Source organism: Chelonoidis abingdonii, chromosome 3, assembly GCF_003597395.2.
Source record: "Chelonoidis abingdonii isolate Lonesome George chromosome 3, CheloAbing_2.0, whole genome shotgun sequence".
In the NCBI taxonomy this organism is placed as follows: Eukaryota; Metazoa; Chordata; order Testudines; family Testudinidae; genus Chelonoidis; species Chelonoidis abingdonii.
The window spans coordinates 61,840,881-61,860,799 of NC_133771.1; the positions used below are offsets into that span (position 1 = coordinate 61,840,881).

At 41.8% G+C, this 19,919-nt stretch overlaps 1 protein-coding gene across 3 annotated transcripts in view; it reads right to left on the reverse strand.

The window, feature by feature from the left end:
- Nucleotides 1–19,919, reverse strand: part of FILIP1 (filamin A interacting protein 1) — a 148,944-nt gene that overhangs the window by 55,712 nt on the left and 73,313 nt on the right. For all 3 annotated transcript variants that reach the window (XM_032788161.2, XM_032788160.2, XM_075063811.1), the window contains exons 3-4: nt 7,970–8,143; nt 4,659–4,837 (exon numbers count right to left, since the gene is read on the reverse strand). In XM_032788161.2, coding sequence (XP_032644052.1) covers nt 4,659–4,837; nt 7,970–8,143 — 353 coding nt within the window. The remainder of the gene's footprint in view (nt 1–4,658; nt 4,838–7,969; nt 8,144–19,919) is intronic.

Below are 19,919 nucleotides of genomic sequence, written 5' to 3' on the forward strand. Positions count from 1 at the left end.
GGGCCTGGTGGCTTTCAGCCCTCTCCTTTCTTCCCAGGCTCTCTAGGGAGCCTTAGACTGCTGTTCTACTCCACACTGGGACTTTAGGGTAGTTAGGGTGCCAGACACAGGTTACTGTTCTTCCCACCTATTTAATTTTCTGCAGATAGTACTAGGCATTTTCCTCTAACCTTGGGCTGGAGGGACTGGCAGTCTGCTCACTTATGTGGCCATATACAATGTGCAGAAATATTTACAACTATATGAAGACTTCAGCCATGATTTAGCTGGAGAGATGACTGTTCCCTTCTCTGGCTACAGGAAAGGGGATGCCTAGAATCCCACATCCACAGAAAACTTCATGAATGAAGAAGGTCTGGCTCTCACCTGGCACCTCATCTCCAGGAAGGCACAGTGTGGTGTGAGTGGCCATTTTGTACTAATCATCCTATTAACCCTGAGAAGGTGGGAGAGGAATGAAGACTACCCTACTTCCCTACCCAAAACCACCAAGTAGGAGTGAGGAAGAAGAGATGAGTGACAGGGTGCTGAGCATGAATGGGAAGACAAGACAATACCACAAGGCTAAGGAGCTTGGATAGGCTAAAGGCTTTGCAGTAGGAGAGGACAACAGAAGGAGACTAAACAGAAGGTAAGGAGATTGTGAGGGAAGTGGCTTGGGAATAGGCCTGAATATAGCTAATATGTGAGAGGAATGAAGGGTGCCAATGGAAGTGCAAGGCCTGGATAGTTGGCTGAATGGAATGGTATCAGCTGTACCTAACAGATACTGGTGAATTTAGCAGGCCACCAGGCATCCTCCTGAAAGACAGCACAGACTGCAAACAGGATTAATTATATCTAATAATATATCTCATTGATGGAGACATTGAAACAAGAACAGACAATTAGTGAACTTTGTTTAACAGTAGAGGATAAAGAAGTACAGAACTGAACTGAAGGAGAGAATGAGGGTGGAGAAAATGGTGATAGAAGTGAGTAAGGATAGAAAGATAGACTTGTGGTTAAGGTACAGGACTAGGAAACAAAATATGTGGTTTGTATTCCAATCTTTATAAGAACAAACTATAGAGATATTTACAAAACACAAAGGCCACCCTTTCTCTGGAGCATCTTCCTTTGGAACTTCTGATTCCAACTCTTCCTACTCTAGAGATGCCTTCTTATGGGATTTTTTTCCCAGCATGCCTTTCTGGAGCTGGCCTTTTATGTTTGGCAAAGTCAAACAGCTACAGCCCTTAGGGGTCATTTTGTGACTGGCTGCTGATTGCTACAATTTTCTCTCCTTGATGAGTATGTTTTATACACTCCTGTTATGTTTTCCACCCAGTGCTTTTTTTTTTTTGATTGAATACCTAAACTATGTAAGTATTATAGCATTATAAAGTAAATATTATAAATGAGGATTGGGAAGATGTAAGAACCAAGAGCCCTCTGATTGTTCTTAGAGTGTTTGCGACCTGTAGCTTTGGCAAGATGGTATGGGGCATGTGGTCTCTGAAAGGCAGTCTATAAAGCATGAGTGATGAAGGATTTGTAAAGTTCTTTGAAAAGGTAAAGAGCCATATAACTGCTAAGCATTATCATCATTATATCTGACTTGTAAGAAATGGACCTTCTACAGGATTGTTCTTTCTCTAGGTTTTCACTCTCCATTACCACTGCAGATACTGCATGTGAACTACTGCTTAACCTCAGCTCAACTTCTGCTTTCCCTTGCACAAAGGGGACTGAGTATTTGTTCAGTTCCTAGCATAGTGGAGCCTGGGCTTCTAAGAACTGCCATAATATAAATAATATAGATGACATTGATGGTAAAATAAGAATGGTTGGGTGAAGAGAGAAGGAAAAATGCCTTTGGGAAGGTTGACTCCCCATTCAATGTCTTAGACTGGATTGAACCTTGAGCTGGGGATGGATTTTTCTTATCTCAGCTTAATTTTCTTTCCTGTTACAAACCCTGTCTCTTGATGAAAAGACCTTGCTGACAGTTTCTGTGGGGTTTTGTGATGAATCATCTTACTAGTTTATCTTTCTCTTTGAATTTGTCCTTCCAAAGATGTTACCTTCAGTTTTAAATATATATAAATAAGCTATTTGAACTCAGATTAGTCTGGATCCTGAATTCCTTGCGCACTCAAATCCTAAAGGATCTGTCCTCTGAAGAGTAAGAGCTGACACCATTTAAGTCTAAATTAATGAACAATTTCCACACTTCACTCATAATGCCACTATATAAAGTCATAGTACACACACACTTTGAATTCTGCATGCAGTTTTGATCACCCCATCTAAAAAAAGATATATCAGAAATGGAAAAAGTACAGAGGAGGGCAACAAAAATGATTAAGGGTATGGAACACCTCCTGTATGAGGAGAGATTAAAAAATTGTTGAGATTGTTCAGCTTGGAAAAGAGACAGCTAAAGGGAGAATAAGTGAATAAGGTGAAAGTCACAAGAACCACAGGTCACCCAAAGTAATTAATAAGTAGCAAGTTTTAAAAAAAACAAAAGGAAGTATTACTTTGCACAATGCACAGTCAATCTATGGAATTTATTGCTTGGGACGTTACGAAGGCCAAATGTATAACTGAGTTCAAAAAAGAGCTAGATAAGTTCATGGAGGATAGGTCCATCAATGACTATTAGCCAAGATGGTCAGGGATACAGACTCATACTCTGGGTGTCCCGAAACCTCTGACTGTCAGATGCTGGGACTGGATGACAGAGATTGGGTCACTTGATGGTGCTTTGTTCTGTTAATTGCCTTTGAGTGATCTGGCATTGGCTACTGACGGAAGACAGCATACTGGGCTACATGGCCCATTGGTCTCATCCAGTATGGCCATTTTTATGGTATCATATTTCTCTTGTCACTCAAGAGAAATCAAAGGGGCTTCAACAGGTGCAATTCTTACCATATATCTATTTGCCCTTGTGACTGAGGCAAATGGTCTTGGCTATTCCCAAAGGATCAGCTTTCAATATATATTTAAATTCAGAATTTCCTTTTTATTGATGTTTTTGCACTAATCATGGAGTTTACAAAAGAAGGCACACAATGGAGCAGAGATACTGAGAGAATGCACATGGAGATGGAACTTTATGTAATGAATTAGTAACAGGACACAGAACTCAACTCCAGATCACCAAAGAAAACAGCACAAGTCAGTAATGATCAATAGTTTATCACTTTAGGGTTGTTTCGTGGCCTATATGAATTGAGCTGGTGATCTCAATTCAATTGGCAGTGAACAGGTGTACACATAATAAATACCTCTCACCCTTGAAGGTTCTTTTCTAGGATAGGGATAAAGTGAGGTTGCAGGGAAACTCACACTGGTACTTTCAAACCATCCCTGATCGGTGGATAAAAAAGAGGCTTTACTCTCCAGGGCTGGTAGTGCTGCCAACTCTTATGATTTGATTGTGAGTCTCAGGATATTAGGTTTTTTTCTTAAATTCCTAGCTCCTTTAGCCATATGACTATATAAGAGTTCCAAAAACAATGTACAAAACCGTATTATTTGGACAACACAAATTCATTGTGGGATAGTGAGATGGCAATAACTGAGCTGGGTGATTTGTAGAAAGTAAATCAGATAAGATAATATTGCAACACTCTTATAATAATTTATTATTATATGTACTTCTATAGTGCTAAAGACCTGATTCAAAGATCATTAAAGACAATGGGTAGCTTTCAATTAACTTTAATGGGCTTTGGATCAAACCCTTGTTTGTGTAGTCTCTAGGCATAAATATGTATCCCTACACACATGAATACTCAGCATATATCAAAATAATTTATATACAAGCACCAAATGTGATAAGTGTAATACTCCTTAACTGGAAAAACAAGCCAACATAGTTCTTGACATGCTGTGAAGGTGACAACATTTCACATCACTGGGTAAAATGCAGCAGAGTTTGTGCTCTTTGAAGTTTGTCAATCAGCTCAGCAATGCAGCCAAGACATACATACTTTGTAGCTTTATGTGTCATCTTCAAAAAGATGGACTTGAACCTTGCTGAGGAAATAAGTTACAAATAATTTACTCAGTGAATCTGACATCTTTCTTCCTGGGAATGTCTGTAACTAGTCTGCAGTAGCAGATGGGCAGGACTAGGCAATTTTTAGAAAACATTTTCTTCCTGGGACACACACGTTGCCTGAAGTGACACTCTCCAATCAATTGTGAATTCACAGCCCTGGATATGAAGAGTGCAATCAACTTCTTCTCACTTCCATGCCAAGGTTCTAGAATGTGGGTTTGGAAACCATGTCCTCTTGCTGTGCTAAACAGTGTTCCATTCCATAGGACACCTACCACCTCGGGTTCAGCATGCCAGATTAAAATTCAGTCAATGTGAATAAAATTGGATCACTCAAAAGTTTCCAGAAGATGAACACAAATTGGCACTGGTGTGGCCAAAGCAAATTCATTTTAAAATTCGAGTGCATACTCACAGAAATGTCTGGAGGGATCTCCCAGCTCTGGACGTGAACAATGTCATTAGTACAATGCAATCACAGTGACATTTTACAAACACTTTGCATGGGCAATAGTTGTATCATATAAAAAAACATTTCACTTCTTAACTGAGGAAGTGTCCGGATGTTGAGGATATGCTACATAGTAACTCTAGTGCTCACCTTTCACGCTCTTGCTCCAAGAGGTTGGTAAAGTCATCGCTCTTGTTCATGTAATCTGTATGTTTATGCTTCTCATTTTCCAGCTCATAAACTGTGCGCCGATGGCACTTCTCGGCCAAGAGGAGCTGTTCCAACATGCGTCGATATGTCTCTTTCTGCTTTTCTTCCAGTCTGTCCAGCTGGATAGTTGAAAAGGAGAATGGACTGTTTGAAAGGTTTCATTCACTGACATCAGCTGATTAACTAACCAAAGAAACTGTATTTAGTAAATGCCAGTTTAGTAATTTTACGTCTTGGGTTTTACATAAAGCAGCGGTTAGGAACCAGAGTAATTGCTCTGTGAAAAAAAAAAAGATTTCTTTAAACAGTATATTTATATTAAATATTTGCATAGCTCCCAGATGTATGAAGAATAGAATCTGACATCATTGTATAATACTTTTGCAGGACTGAGTGCTTCCTGCAGCACAGTGCTGAGCACCTTCAACTCCTACCAACTGCAAGAGGAATTGAGGGTGTTCAGTGCCTCCCAGGAGGCAGGTCTGAGACAATGAACAGACAAGGTGTTCAGCCTCTCCTGTCAGGTAATGTGTCCTCAAGCCTGTTGAAGTCAATGGGAACTGAGGGCACCCATCAGGACAAAAGATGGTGGACCCTATGTACAAATTAAGATGCCTGATGTTACTTGTTAGACACCTAAATCCTGAATTCAAATGTCTAGATGGGCATTTAGATACCTAAAGATGAGTTTGACACTTAAGTTGCATGCCTAAAGCAGAAAATTTGGGTGCACATCTGTGACTTGCATAGATAGTCGCAGCTGCCATTTATTTGATTGATGAAAAATAAAATCTAAATTAGCTAGAGTCAGTGTGGATTCTTTTTGTGATACATTTCTGGTTACTGTTCAGTTTAGACTTTTTTTCTCTTCCTCTTCTTTTACAATTTATCTCATTACTTTATTAGGAATGGTTTTTTTTTTTTTAATTGGTCTAATTTTATTATTAATTACATTGTTATTACTTATTATTGTATTATTATTATTTCAGCTATTTTTCAAACTCTAGTTTTCAGGTACATGTTTAAAAAGAACAATACCAAACATTGCTATTCACACTTCTACCTTCAGTGTTTTGTTGGGGAGAGGGGAGTTGAATCTGAGTTCTCATTCAGTTTGTAACAAACTTCCCACTCAGCTAGACCCACACAGTACCTTTCTGATTATGTGCCTTCAACAAAAATATCACTAGGTACTGCTCTGATCACACTCAGCCCACCCATTGTGGGAATCATGTCTCCTATAGCCAGGAGTGGCCAAGCTAGTGGCTATTTTATGGTATCCCTGTAATGGGTTAAAGGAAAGAGAAGAACAGAATTGCAGCCCTTTTGAAACAACTCTAGATGATAAACAGGAGAGTCTGAGGTGCTCATTAAACTTCACAAAGGAGAGCCTGGCATCAGCTGCATTCTCATCTGGACAATGGACCTTTTGAAGCCAGAAAATATTGTAAATGCAGTATTTTTATACCAATCATCTTCTAATAAACTCCCTGCTGTACAAGTCTTACAAAGAACAAAGAGTCCTTCCCAAACCAAGGGACTCTATGGACACAGTGCCCTTGCCACCTATTACAAAAGAGTCTTATTAAGCTCTTTTAGCATTGTTCAAAGTGAATATTTAATGTATCCTCCTGAATGCTACAATCTATTTTCCCTGCTTACTTGCCTCACAAATATTCCAGAAGAGGTCACATTAAAATTACGCAGTGTATTTTAAATTGTCTTCTACTAGACACAATTAATATGAATTATACTGTGTTCTACCCAGAGAGTCCTTGAAAAATTGTACATACATTGTGGCATATTATACATTTTTTGGCTGGCAGTTATCAGTGCTAGTTTTTTGATATGTGGGTAGAATTCATTAGCTGCACCATTCCTATTCTGGTACTAAGCAATAAAGTGGCTGCATGCATCCTAGGACTCTTGGGGTGTTCTGTGACTCACTTTTTTCCTATATGAATCAAATGCTGGCACGAGTTAACATGGGGATCTCTTGGCCAATTCTTATGAATACCTAGCCTCATAATTTGCACTGGACACCTTTAGTATGGTGAGGGGATCTCAGATACAATATAAGTGTGTTACAATGTGTCCTGATCCTTCTCTACATTTTTTTTAAACATAACCAATCACCCAGGCATGTTGAATCAGATTGATCACTCTGCTGACTCTAAACTCTGAAAAGATGTCATCTAATACAGTGGGTTGTTCAACCATTGTACCATTATTACTGTAATTATTGTACCAATATTACTGATGTATTTAGAAAAACTAGAAGAGATTAACTAAAACGCTAGGGATGCTAGTCTTTACCTTAATAACTGATCTCACAGACGGCCTTTTTTACCTTAAGAACATGCTCTGTGCTCAGTTTTGGATTCACCCTGTAGATATTAGGAGCTTTTTCTAGTCTCCGACCTATTCTACACTGGTATAGCTCCATAGACTTCAAACCAAGGATCAAATGCTATGGGTCTAATTTAGAGCCTGATCTTGCTCCCTATGAGCCTGATTCTCCACACTGTTACATCATTTTAATGCTGGTGTAAGTTCGTTGACTTCAATGGCATTACACCAGCATAAAATCAGTGTTATAATAGAGAATCAGGTTGACTGATGCCATTGGGTGCAGGACTGGGCCCACAGTCATCATATTGGCAAAATGACTGTTGAAGACAAACTTTCTAAGGACTGAGCAAAGACTGTGGGATTTGGTCCCTAGACTTAACTTCTTTACCTGATGCAATGATCCAGTCTCATGAAAATTGGGGTGGGAGGGAAATTTCTTTTGCATGTGGATTGACTTCAGTGGAGTAATTACTTTACATTGATGTGAGTGAGCTCGTCTTCTCAACAGGAGACACACTGTCAAGAGCACTTATCACTACAGATTTGTACCTATTAATGGAAAAGAATTTAAACTATTCACCATCCTGGGCAGGTTTGTTTTTGCTTAATTGCTTCAAGTTCACTACGTAGGGGAGCAGGGGAAGGAGGGCAAAGTCCCCTAAGGAACATGAGAGGCCTTTGTTTTTGCATTCAGAGCCAATGCTATTATCACAGGGAACATGCTTTGGTGATTTTGTAACAAGGAAATATTCACCTTTCCTTCAATTCCTTTTATTTGCGTGAGCAGTGAACACTGCATTTGACTCTTGCTTTGTGAAATGACAGCAAGGTAAATGGGCAGTCTATTCATCATGACTCGCTCTATTCATCCTTTCTTGGGGAATTGGATAAGTTATTACCTCTGAAATGGGTTTCTCATAGACATCTTCCCCTATGGATTTTTCTTGGGCAAGGATGGCATCCCTATGCAATACTCGCAGCACATTCTCTGGAGCTGCTGATCCATAGTGGGCCTCTAAAACTTCAGGTTTGGTTTTCTCTGTCTTCAGCATGTGGATCACATCTTCTCTAGCCTGTGGGATTTCAATTCAATATAATTAGACAAGCTACAATCAGCAGGCAAACCACACTTGTATTACTACAACTACAGTGTGTGTATATGTACACAAACAGAGTACACTGGGGGGGAATGAAAAGAATATTAAGATTGCAAAATCAACCAGGTGAGAAATGCCAGAATAAAGATTGCCTCTGTAATCTTAATTTGACCCCTTGTGGGTATGAATTATGATAGTCTTTCCCAGCATCACATATGAAGTCTATGACTTTCAGGGCTAAAACCTAGATCTCCTGGGCCCCTGTCTAGGACCTTAACCAGAATAGAACATCCTTGTTCTTCTTATTACCTCCTGCCTCATTCACTGTCCATCCTGTGCACTGGATGAAGCAGGTGTCTGGTAGAACAAAGAATGTATGATCATGTAATTAAACTACACCATACAGCACACGCAAGGGAGCTGAATTAAGATTTCATGGACAACTGTAATTCTGTCATTTCCTAAATACTGAATGCTTGACTTTGCAACCATAATGTTCTTTTAAGGTAATTATTATATGTACATTTCTAGGTTTTTTAAAAAAGGGAACTGAAAAAATAAAATACATGGAACCATATTAATTGTCACATGGATCAGCAGTAGGGTTTGAATCAAGGACCTTTATATTCATAGCGTGGATCTCAAAAGCTTGAGCTGAGAGGGTAACTAGTAGAGCTGTTAACATCTATGTGGACCAGCCACTAGAGGGGGACACAGCACACACTTTGACAGTGGCTAACCTAATTATTTGCTAGATAACAGAGGAAATTAAGGAGTTTATTCCTGGCTCTGGATGGGAGTTTGTGCCTGCCATGCTTGGGGTGGCAAAATTCATAGAGCCGCCCCTGTTAACAGCAAGTTCCTATAAAGCTCTAAACACACAAATAATGATTTTCAAAGGCTTATAACTTGGCCAAATCTGGGTGTGTTTTCATGGGGACAGCAAAGGTACCTCTCTGTCCCCAGGACTATCACTTTGCAAATTTTACCATGGAGGCACTAGAGCTCTTCAAAGAAAAGGCTTTTAACATTAGCAAAACTAGCTCTTTTCCCCAAACTTAATTCTTGAAAATGGCTGAGCCACTTCTGTCAATTAAAAATTGAGTCTGCGGCAGAGAGTAAGCAGCCCACACGAGAATGTTAACAGTTAAAAACAACTAAGAACAAGGGCTTCTAATGGAAAACATTAGGCAACCAGACATTGCAACTGTGTCTTCCTGTAATATAGAGAATACATGGTAGAGGAGTATAAATATTTTTATCAGCATGAGTCTGATGAAGCCACATTACTCATGAGTGACAAAATGAGTTATGCAGGTCAACCCCAACTTATGACAATAAAATCTGTACACTACAATCCATCATATACTCTATATAAGATACTGAAAGTACATGAAAAAAGTTATTGTAGGAATGCTTTAGAGATGTTAAAGAAAATTTATTGTCACTATTTTTCATACTCTCACTGCAACAGCAGGTACATTAGTTATCATGAGTTCAGTGTTTCTGGGCTCGGAGGAAGCCATAAAACCCTCTAAAAGTGGAAGGAGACAGTTTTTCTATTTATATAAATGTTACAATTTTCAAATCCATTCTCTTGGGCCCTTCCAAAGGAAGAAGTGAGTATTGGATCTCAGAGAAAAGCGGAAAGCACTACAAGGCTGCGAGATATTGGACTGTTCACTTGTGATGTTCTGCCCTCTGCTACAGGACTGAACATAATTTGAGGCGGGAAACAAATAAATATTTCTCTGAGAGACTGATTTTATTTCATATATAATGATAACTCATTGAAGATGTTTTTGGAATGTTAAAAAGTTCAAATGAGGATGGGACGATGGATGGACATGGGACAGATAAGTTGCTCAAAGATATATGATATTAGTTCTTCACATAGTTCTATGATTTTTCACATGGATATCACCATATGTATATATATTTACAAGATGTGATATATGTCCATGTCACATATACTGTATATTACCTTGTATATATGCGTGTATAAATGAATAAATGTGTGTGTAGATATAATATGCTCATTGTTCATATCCTCATCTTGTCAGGGGTATCAGCTAGTTCACCAAGTACTGTTTCCTTGTATGTTACCATGGACTTATGATAACAATTTATGAAAAGCAAACTTGCAAACAGATACTCCACTGAGGTTGCTAGGAAGCATCAGAGCAAAAATAGGTCTGTGCTAATAATAAACTGAACACAATTTGCTTTTATCTGGCAAGACCCAAATCCAGGAGTGGGAGGATTCTTAAGTGCAACTGCTCTTAAATCTTAATGGGCTGCAGGGTCACAGATAATATTGTAGCTTTCAGGAGTTCTCAGGATTTCAATTAGTCTCCCTAAAAGTTCCTCATAATGATTGCAAAGAGAATTGGCTAAAATAGCTGGCCTGTGAAATTAATGATTTCATGCTTCCTCCAAATGACTAATTTTCCACTTAAACAACAAGACTAGCCCTCATGCTGCTGTTTTGTTTCAAGGTATAGTGATAAAGTATATAATTAAAATAAACTTTGGGATGCAGGCCCTTTTCAGATAGCAAGCCAAATAGTCCTGTTGGGAAAGAGCTGAGTTGCCTGGGGCCACATACTTGGGTTAAAAAAAGAAGAAAAAAGAACCGAGGCAGAATCTCCACTGTGAAGTACTTTTGTTGAAGTTCTTTTTGGCTATGTCTTCACTACAATGGTTCACTGACATTCCTATAACACTAGAGCATGTGCATATTTGGCCGCTTTTGTTGTTGCCGCACATCGCAACCACAAGTGGTTGTGTCAGCAGAATATGCATTGCATTGTGCGTGGACATCCCAGTATCTTCTGCACCACTGTCCGATATAACGCGTGTGGGACATTTTGCAGTGCATTTTGGGATAACAGCATAGCGCTCAGATTTATGGGAGCTTCCCCATAATTTCATCCCATAATTTTCAAGCCATTTTTAAAAATTCCCACAGTTCTTCATGTCACTTTTCACTGTCTATCATGTCACCAAAAGAAACATGAATCCTGAACAGCTCAGGGGAATTTTCAAGTCTATTTTAGAAATGCAGTGCACATTTCTTCTGAATTTGTGGAACTTCAGCTACCAACTGTGGTACTGCAATGAAGATCAGACAATTGAGGAGGGGTAATGCATAATGTAGACAGTGAATTAAAACTGAGGGTGTTGCAGGCATTTGCTGACCAGCTCCACACACTGGAGTGGTGCTTCTATGCTGGAGAAAGGAGCACTGAATTGTGGGATCACATTGTGATGCAGATTTGGGGTGACCAGCTGTAGCTGCAGAACTTTCGGATGCAGATGGTCACATTCCTGGATCTGTGTGTTGAGCTCACCTCAGCCCTCTAGCACAGAGACATAAGAATGAGAGCTGCTTTGATAGTGGAAAAGCAGGTGGCAATTGCACTCTGGAAGCTGGCAACTCTGGTTGGTAGGTAATCACTTCAGTGTTGGAAAATTCAATGGAGTGGTTGTCAGAAAGGTGTCCAAGGACATAAGTATCTCTTGATATGCAGACATGTGAATCTGGGCAATGCGCAGAAAATAGATGAGGGATTTGAAGCCTCCCGAACTATAGTGGGACAATAGATGGCACACATATCTCAATTCTAGACAACGGAGAGACTCTATCATCCCAGCTGGTGGGTATTTTCTTTTATGTTTCCTGTTTGTTCAAGGATACAATGTTACTTAATATAAAACACATGCCAGGGCACAGGCACAAGGAAGGGATTTCAGCTTGGAAGTAAACTTGCATATAAAACTACAGACTGCAGTCTCTAGTGGTTTTTGGTGGAATGAATGGGGTTTTCTGGCACTAGAAAACCATTTCTCAGCTCCATTCCTCTTGCCACTACGATAAGTGGGAACATTCAGAGATATGAGATGATCAGATATTACAACAATTTCTAGTCAATGGAGATACATTTTTAAAAGTTTGAGATTATTCAGACAAGAGGTTAAGAATCACTGTGAGTAACTTAGAAAATGGATGAGTTTTCACTTTTAGAAAATCACTTTACCTTTTAAATTCATTCATAACTTTAAATTGCTATGAAAACTCCAAACCAATTATATATGCTATTCAGATCATATGTTCTTTAACGCTGGTGCCATAGTTAATCTTCCTTTATATCTGTACTGTGCCTACCATGTTACTGATGCACCAGCAGTGGTTTTCAAGGTGAATTAGCACACAAGTTACTTTTACCTACTTAGGGTGGAAAGATTTTTAGTTACTAGCAGTTTTTGTTTCACCAGGGAGCCATGTGAGGGGCTGTGTGTGTGAACTTTTGAGAGGAGGCTTGTGAATGTTACAAACTTAGTTCCACCTAATCTGAATTTAAGGCCTAAATTTACAAAATAAATAAGCCATTGCATTTGGGTGCCTCCATTTTTGGGTGCCCAACCTGAGAATTCTTATACCTGGTTTTCATACTATGAGAATAAAGGGCTAGCCAGCAAAAATCAGAGGCAGTACAATTTTAAACTGATAAAATTAAATTATTTTTATACAATTTACAACTGTCATGTGGAACTCATTGCCACAAGATATTAAGTCCAAGATCTTACAGGAGTGAAAAAAGAATTGGCCATTTATATGGATAATAAGAACATCCACATTACATTAGAAAGGATAAAAGTATAAGAGATATAAGCCCTCATGCTTGAGAGCCTTAGCCAACCACTAGCTTCTCTATAGTTAGACAGAAAATGCCTGTTTTCTGGCTTTCCCATTATTGTCCATTGTGAATATTCTTATATCTTCTTCCTCTGAAGCATTTGGTTCTGGCCTCTATATTCTTAATAACTAGGGACCATATTGTTGAAGTTCACATATGCAGCTGATGAGGGTTTTCAGCTCAGAGGTAGAGAGTGACCAGGCCGGGGTCAGAGTCAGGAAGCTGTGGAATTTTAACTCTGGATTTCCTGAGTTTCCAGAGTTTAGGGTTTTTTATATAACATCTATTAATATTGTGTTAAAGGACAATATTTCTCACCCTTGACAATCATATTCTTTGGTTGGGAATTTGAGTTTGGGGTTACAAAGGAGCCCAGGGGAGTAGTTTCAATGGGATTTCGGTGCCTGACAAATAAGGCTCTGCTGAAAAGTTAACCCTTGATATTTCTCCCCCACTTAGCATATAGAGGCTAATCTGGTTGTAACAGCTGGGTAACTGATAACAGGTTCTGGAAGAAGGGGGCTTGGGCTGAGTGTAAGGTGTCACGTTATTTGTTTTGATATCTCACAGTGTGTTCAGCACTGAGGAATCATTTATGCCTTCTTCCTAATTCTTCCTGAGACTTGAAGGGAGAACAATAGGATGCATTCCTCCACAAAGTGAGTCAGAAATCATGTGGTCCTCTGGTCTAAAGCCTCTGAGAGTAGGTGTTTAGTGAGATTTTCAGGATTTACTCTGAAAAAGAAAACTGTCTTTGAAGTTGAAGATTACAAAAGGTGAAAGACCATATCTGACTTCATCACGGGAGGATACAACTCCATTCCAGCCTACATCTTGGAGCACCTTTCTTATCACTTCCCTTCATTCACCAACACTGCCAGCCTCACTCCCCTTCATGCCCTCTCTCCACTTCTAGCTTTATGCCTTCATCCTTGCTATTACCAATGGATGGAATAACTTTCCAATCACATCCTCTCTGCATTCAAATAAAGGCACACTGTAACAAAGGCACACTTATTCTGTAAGGCCTTAACACTAATATTCGTCAAGTGCCTTCTCTACCCCAACACTATATAAAAGGGAGAGAGTAAGAGGAGAAAAACATTCCTCAAAATAAAAACTAATACTGCCCCTCTCCTCTGGTCACCCAACATATCTGTCTTCTTTACCACTGATGTGGCTTTGATATTGTTTCTTGTCCCAAACTGACCATAGTAAGTGCTTTACAAATAATAAATAGCATCACAGAAGTTTTAGTTTTGTATAAAATATTCTTGGCCTGATTCTCATTCTGATTCTCACTGCAAAGTTCCATTTACATCACTCTGGCCTTAAAGTTGGTGTAAATTACACTGTAAATAACGGCTTTGTGAAAAGGAGTCAGGCTGAGAACATTTTATGCAAAAGAGGAAGTAACTCATCAGTGCAGTAACTGATGTTCTCTGAGATGAGTGCCCCTGTGGGTGCTCCACTCCAGGTTCTGATGCATCCCTTCGCTCAGAGAGTTGTACACCAGTACCCGCCTGGGCCACGCATGCATGGATGGTGCCTTCCTCACACACTGCTACTGCCTTAACAGCATGTGCACAGCCGTGACTCTTCAGTTCCTTCTCTACAAAGGAGACCACCCCAAACTTTGAAGTAGAGGGGAAGAGGGTGGGTAGTGGAGCACTCACAGGGACTCTCATCTTGAAGAACATCAGTTACTGCACATGTAAGTAACCACCTCTTCTTCTTCGAGAGATGTCCCTGTGGGTGCTCCACTCCAGGTGATTGAAAAGCAGTATCTCTAGAATGATAGGGACTTTGGATCTGGTAAGAAAGCCATAGACAGCACAACTCGGGCCCTTTGAGTGTCAGTCAAGGGTCCCTGAGAAAAGGCATAGTGTTTGGCAAAGGTGTGCTCTAAAGCCCAGGTAGCAGCCTTGCAGATGTCTATGAGGGGAATGTTACATAGGAATGCAACAGACATTGACACAGATCTGGTAGAGTGTGCCTTAATAGAGGTTGGAGAATGTATCTTCTTTAGTTGTTAGCACAAATGGATGCACTCTGCTATCCAGTTGCATATCCTCTGGGTGGACAGCGATTTGCCCTTAGATTGCTCTGCGACTGAAATAAAAAGTTTAGGGGAAGCCCCGAATAGCCTAGTCCTATCCAAATAAAAGGACAATGCTCTGCACACATCAAGCGTGTGCACTGCTGCTTCAAAAGAGTTTGCATGCAGTTTAGGAAAGAAGGTTGGTAAATGGATAGGTTCATTAAGGTAGAAGGATGAATGTACCTTTGGGAGAAATCTGGGATGCATTCGGACTGTGACTTTATCCTTAAAAAAGATAGTGTACGGTGGGTCGGCCATGAGAGCTCCAAGTTCTCCTGTGCATCTGGTGGATGTAATTGCCACTGAGAACACAGCTTTCATAGAGAGGTGTAGTAGAGATCAGGATACTAGTGGTTCAAAGGGCTTTTGTGTCAAACATGTGAGGACCAAGTGGAGGTTCCAAGGCTGAATGGGTAGTCTGATGTCTGGGGACAGGGTCTGGATGCCTTTGAGGAATCTTTTTGTGATAGGGTGAGAGAAGATAGTGATGTCACCGATCTTGTGGTGAAATGCTGTGATTGCTGCCAGATGTACCTTTATGGATCTGAAGAGAGCCCAGATGGTTTGAGCTCCAGAAGGTAGCCCAGTATGACTGGAAGAGGTGCAGAAGTAGGAGTGGGTTGCCTGGCAGAACACCACGCCACGAACCTGAACCATTTATGGATATACGTGGTGTGTGTAGATTGTGTCCTGCTGTGTAATAGTACAGTTTGCACCTGCTTGGAGCAGTCTAGTTCTTCATAGGAGAACCATTGAAGAGCCATGCCTTGAGGAGTAGCATTGCTACGTTTGGGTGGTATAGATGGCCCCTGTGTTCGGACAATAAATTTGGAAGGGGAGGAGAGGGAGATTAGTGGACAAGTGGACATCCATGTTAGAAGTGGGTACCATGGCTGTCTGGGCCATGTAGGGGCTATCAGTATGATCCTGGCCCTCTATATGATTTTGTGAAAATATGCTAATGAATGTGAATATAATGTAACTGGAATATGCTTCATGAAAAAGGTCTCTTGTAAGGTACATTACAAAGCTTATAATTTCCTGAGTGTGGTCATCCTACTTGTATAAATGTATCACTTGTATCTGAAACTAGAAATATGAAATATAACTCTGAGGACCTAATGTAATTATGCAAAGTGTGGTCCATTAATCATAGAATTATAGAATCATAGAATATCAAGGTTGCAGGGGACCTCAGGAGGTCATCTAGTACAACTCTCTGCTCAAAGCAGGACCAGTCTCAGCCAGGGCTTTGTCAAGCCTGACCTAATGATGGTTTAGAATCTTGATGGCTCCCATTAACCAGGATAATTGACTGTAGATGGCTCTGTTTACTTGCAAGTCCTCTTGTATACCAGTATGCTGGCAAGTGGATAATGAAGTCTTACAGTGACATGTGATCATGTCACCTGAACTGGAATCCATCTTTAACCTGGTGCTTTTCCATTTTTAGAAGAACGGGTGGTGACCCAGAGGGTCAAAGGATTCCCAACTTGTGCAAAAGATTTAAGGGGGTGGAACAGAACAAAGGGGGCTGCAGTCATGAGAAATCCCCTAGCTACCATATGAGCTAGAACAAGGGCTGTACCAGGGGAAAGGATTGGGCCCAGACTAGGAAGGCATCCAGTCTGTGACAGAAGCTTACTGAAACATCTCAGGGTGAGATTTTGTCTGTATTCAGTTTTCTTACTTTATTAGGCTTAGACTTGTGTGTTTTATTTTATTTTGCTTGATAATTCACTTTGTTCTGTCTGTTATTACTTGGAACCACTTAAATCCTACTTTTTGTATTTAATAAAATCACTTTTTACTTATTAATTAACCCAGAGTATGTATTCATACCTGACGAGGGCGGGGCGCGGGGGAACAGCTGTCCATATCTCTCTATCAGTGTTATAGGGGGTGAACAATTTATGAGTTTACCGTGTATAAGCTTTATAAAGGGTTTATTTGGGGTTTGGACCCCATTGGGAGTTGGGTATCTGAATACTGGAGACAGGAGCACTTCTTAAGCTGTTTTCAGTTAAGTTTGCAGCTTTGGGGGTCTGGGTCTGTATTTATAGCAGGCAAGCATGTCTGGCACAACCAGGCAGGGCACTGAAGTCCCAAACTACCAGGGAAAATGGGCTTAGAGGTAGTCTCAGCACATCAGGTGGCAGTCCGAAAGGGGCTTTCTGTGACCCAGCCCATCACACCCAGCCCATAACAATGGCTGTCACGGTGGACCTGGCTGCGGTGTCCGCAGCATCAAGGGTAGCCTGGAGTGTGTGTGGGAAATTATTTGCCCTTCAGAGACCACTGCCTTAAATTGCTGTCTCTTTTCTTCTGGAAGATCATTAATAAATTCCATTAATTTCCCATAATTTTTATGGTCATATTTGGCTAAGAGGGGGGCATAGTTTGCCACCCTGAATTGCATTGTGGAGGATGCATAAACCTTGTGGCCAAATAAATCCATTCTTTTACCGTCCCTGTCAGAAGAAGTAGACAGGAAATGCTGCTGCTTGTTTCTTTGGTTGCCGCTTCCACTACTAGTGAGTTTGGGGCTGGATATGTGAAAAGAAACTCTGAGCCCTTGGATCTTCCCTCTTGCAGGTCAGGGATATAGTGGCTGGAGTTTGCAGATATTCTTGGCCAGGTCCATGATGGTGCCATTGATCAGGAGGGCAATCTTGGAGGAGGTTGCAGGTGCAAGATATCTGTCAGTTCATGTTGAGTGTCTGACACCTCCTCCATACTGATCTTGAGTTCGCTAGCCATCCTTTAAAATAGGTCTTGAAAGTGGGTAGAATCATCTGCCGTTGTCAGTGGTGGTGGCATAATAGACTCAGCAGGTGAGGAAAATGGATTATTGTTATTTGGAGAGGTATCAGGTGGCACGTCTTCTGTATACATCACTGCAGGTTCCTCCTGCACCTCTGCCACAGAGGTGTGTGAGGATTGAGGAGGAGATTTCGTGTCACTACTACATGGGTTGTGTCGACTGGTGTGATGTCTCCTGTAGGACTCCCATGGGTTCCAATAATGCCATTGTCTGGGGAAGGGCATGAGTGGTCCCATCCAAGGGTGCCCATACCAGGGTGATAAGTCTTTGGGGTATGAGGACCTTGATTTTATTGGTCCAGCATTAGCAGATGTGTCGATTGGGAAGAAGTGGTGTGGTGAAAAACCTCCCTCCACTTCGTCATCCCCATCACTAGAAAAGTGAGAAGGGTGTAGCAGGGTGGTCACCCACTCCGGCCTGGAAAGGGTTAAAGCCAGCCCTGCAGAGGGATGGGGCAGTGGAAGGAAAGAGCTGGGTTGATTGGGGGAAGCAGCTGCAGTTGGGCCACGCCCCAGTCAGAGCCCAGCTGGTCCTATAAAGAGGCTGGGAGCCAGGAGCTCAGGAATCTCCCTCTGGCTGTAGAGGGAGAAGGGCCTGGCTGCAGGGAGCTAGACACAGGGTACCTGGGTGAAACAGAGCTGGGGAAAGGGAGAGGAGCTGGGGAGCTCCTGCCTGGAAAGCCCCAGGCTGCGGCCTCGCATAAGGCCAAGAGGTACTGGGGGTTGCAGAGGGCAGCCCAGGGGTAGGCAAAGGCAGCAGGTCCAAACCCCTTTGCCGATGATGAGTGGATGATACTGCAGTCTGCCCCTGTGAACAAGGGCTAGATGGAAACTGGGCAGTAGCCAATACTGAGGCAAAGTGGGGACAGTGGGGTGGGGCTTCCCCTGGGAGGGGGAGACCCAGTTAAAAGAAGCACTGGGGTCCAGGGAGGGACTTGGGGCCGGAGGACAGGCGGATCACTGGCCTGCAGAGGGCGCTCCAGGCTGGAAATTGAGCTAATTCCTGGAAGTCACCAGCAGGAGGCACTGCAGGGGTGAGTCCGCCCATCTACAAGGGGAAAGGGGATAATTGTAGCTACAGTCCCAACACTCCTGGTGAGACATCTGTAGCCAGCAAGGGAGATTCAGCAGTTGGTGAAACAAGCAAATCCCTTTGATGAAGACACCGTGGTGCCCATGTAGATGGTGCCGATGGGTATTGTGCCGAGTGCAGCAATGGGACCGCAGGGTTGGTTGGTGCTGATTGGAATGGTACTGTGTGCATCACCAGAGGTGGCTGAGGAGTTAGTGCCGTGGCTGAACTAGTGGTTGTGTGCAGCACAGACAAGTGCGTCTGAGGCAGCGCCAAGTCCTTTGTGGTGCCAGGCAGTACCATGACAGAAGAGGCAGGCAACTTCAAGCTATTGGCCTTGGCACCAGGGCAGTGCATACTGACAGCAGCCGGGGTATGGATGGCACCAGAGGTGCCTCGAGTGTCATATGTGCTGAGCCATGGTGCAGTCGAGACAGACTTGCTCGGGGACATCTCAAGGCAGTTTGGTCCCTCTGAGGTGACAAGGCTGGCAGCTTTTTTACACATTTTTTTGTCCTTATTGGTCTTAGCAGGGCTCTGTCCCAAGAAGGATTCATGTCAAAGATCAGAGGTGGGTCTGAGGGACTTATCTATCAAAATTAACTTGAGCCTCAGGTCTCTGTTCTTCCATGCCCCGGCTTTGAGCTTGCTACAATGGGCACATTTTGGGGGAACATGGGATTCCCCCAAACAGCAGACGCATTGAGAATGTCCATCAGAGATGGGGATGGCCTTCTGCATGTAGTGTATCTCTTAAAGCCTTGGGAGCCATATATAAACTCATTAACTAACTGCAAGGGAAAAAACAAGAGGAAAAATTACTTATGGGGGGGGCAAAAGGGAGGGTTGAAGAAAAAAAACTAACTAAATACTGACTAAAATACTGTACTAACTGTGCAAAAGCAAAAAAAAAAAAATTTTGAGGTGGACCACTGAGCTCCATCTCAGGCTGGGAATGGTAGAGAAGGACTTGAGGAGTCACAGCCCCGCACACAATGTTAAGGCACCAGCAGCATGTGAGGCAGGCACCACACATGCGCGGCCCGTGCAGTTACT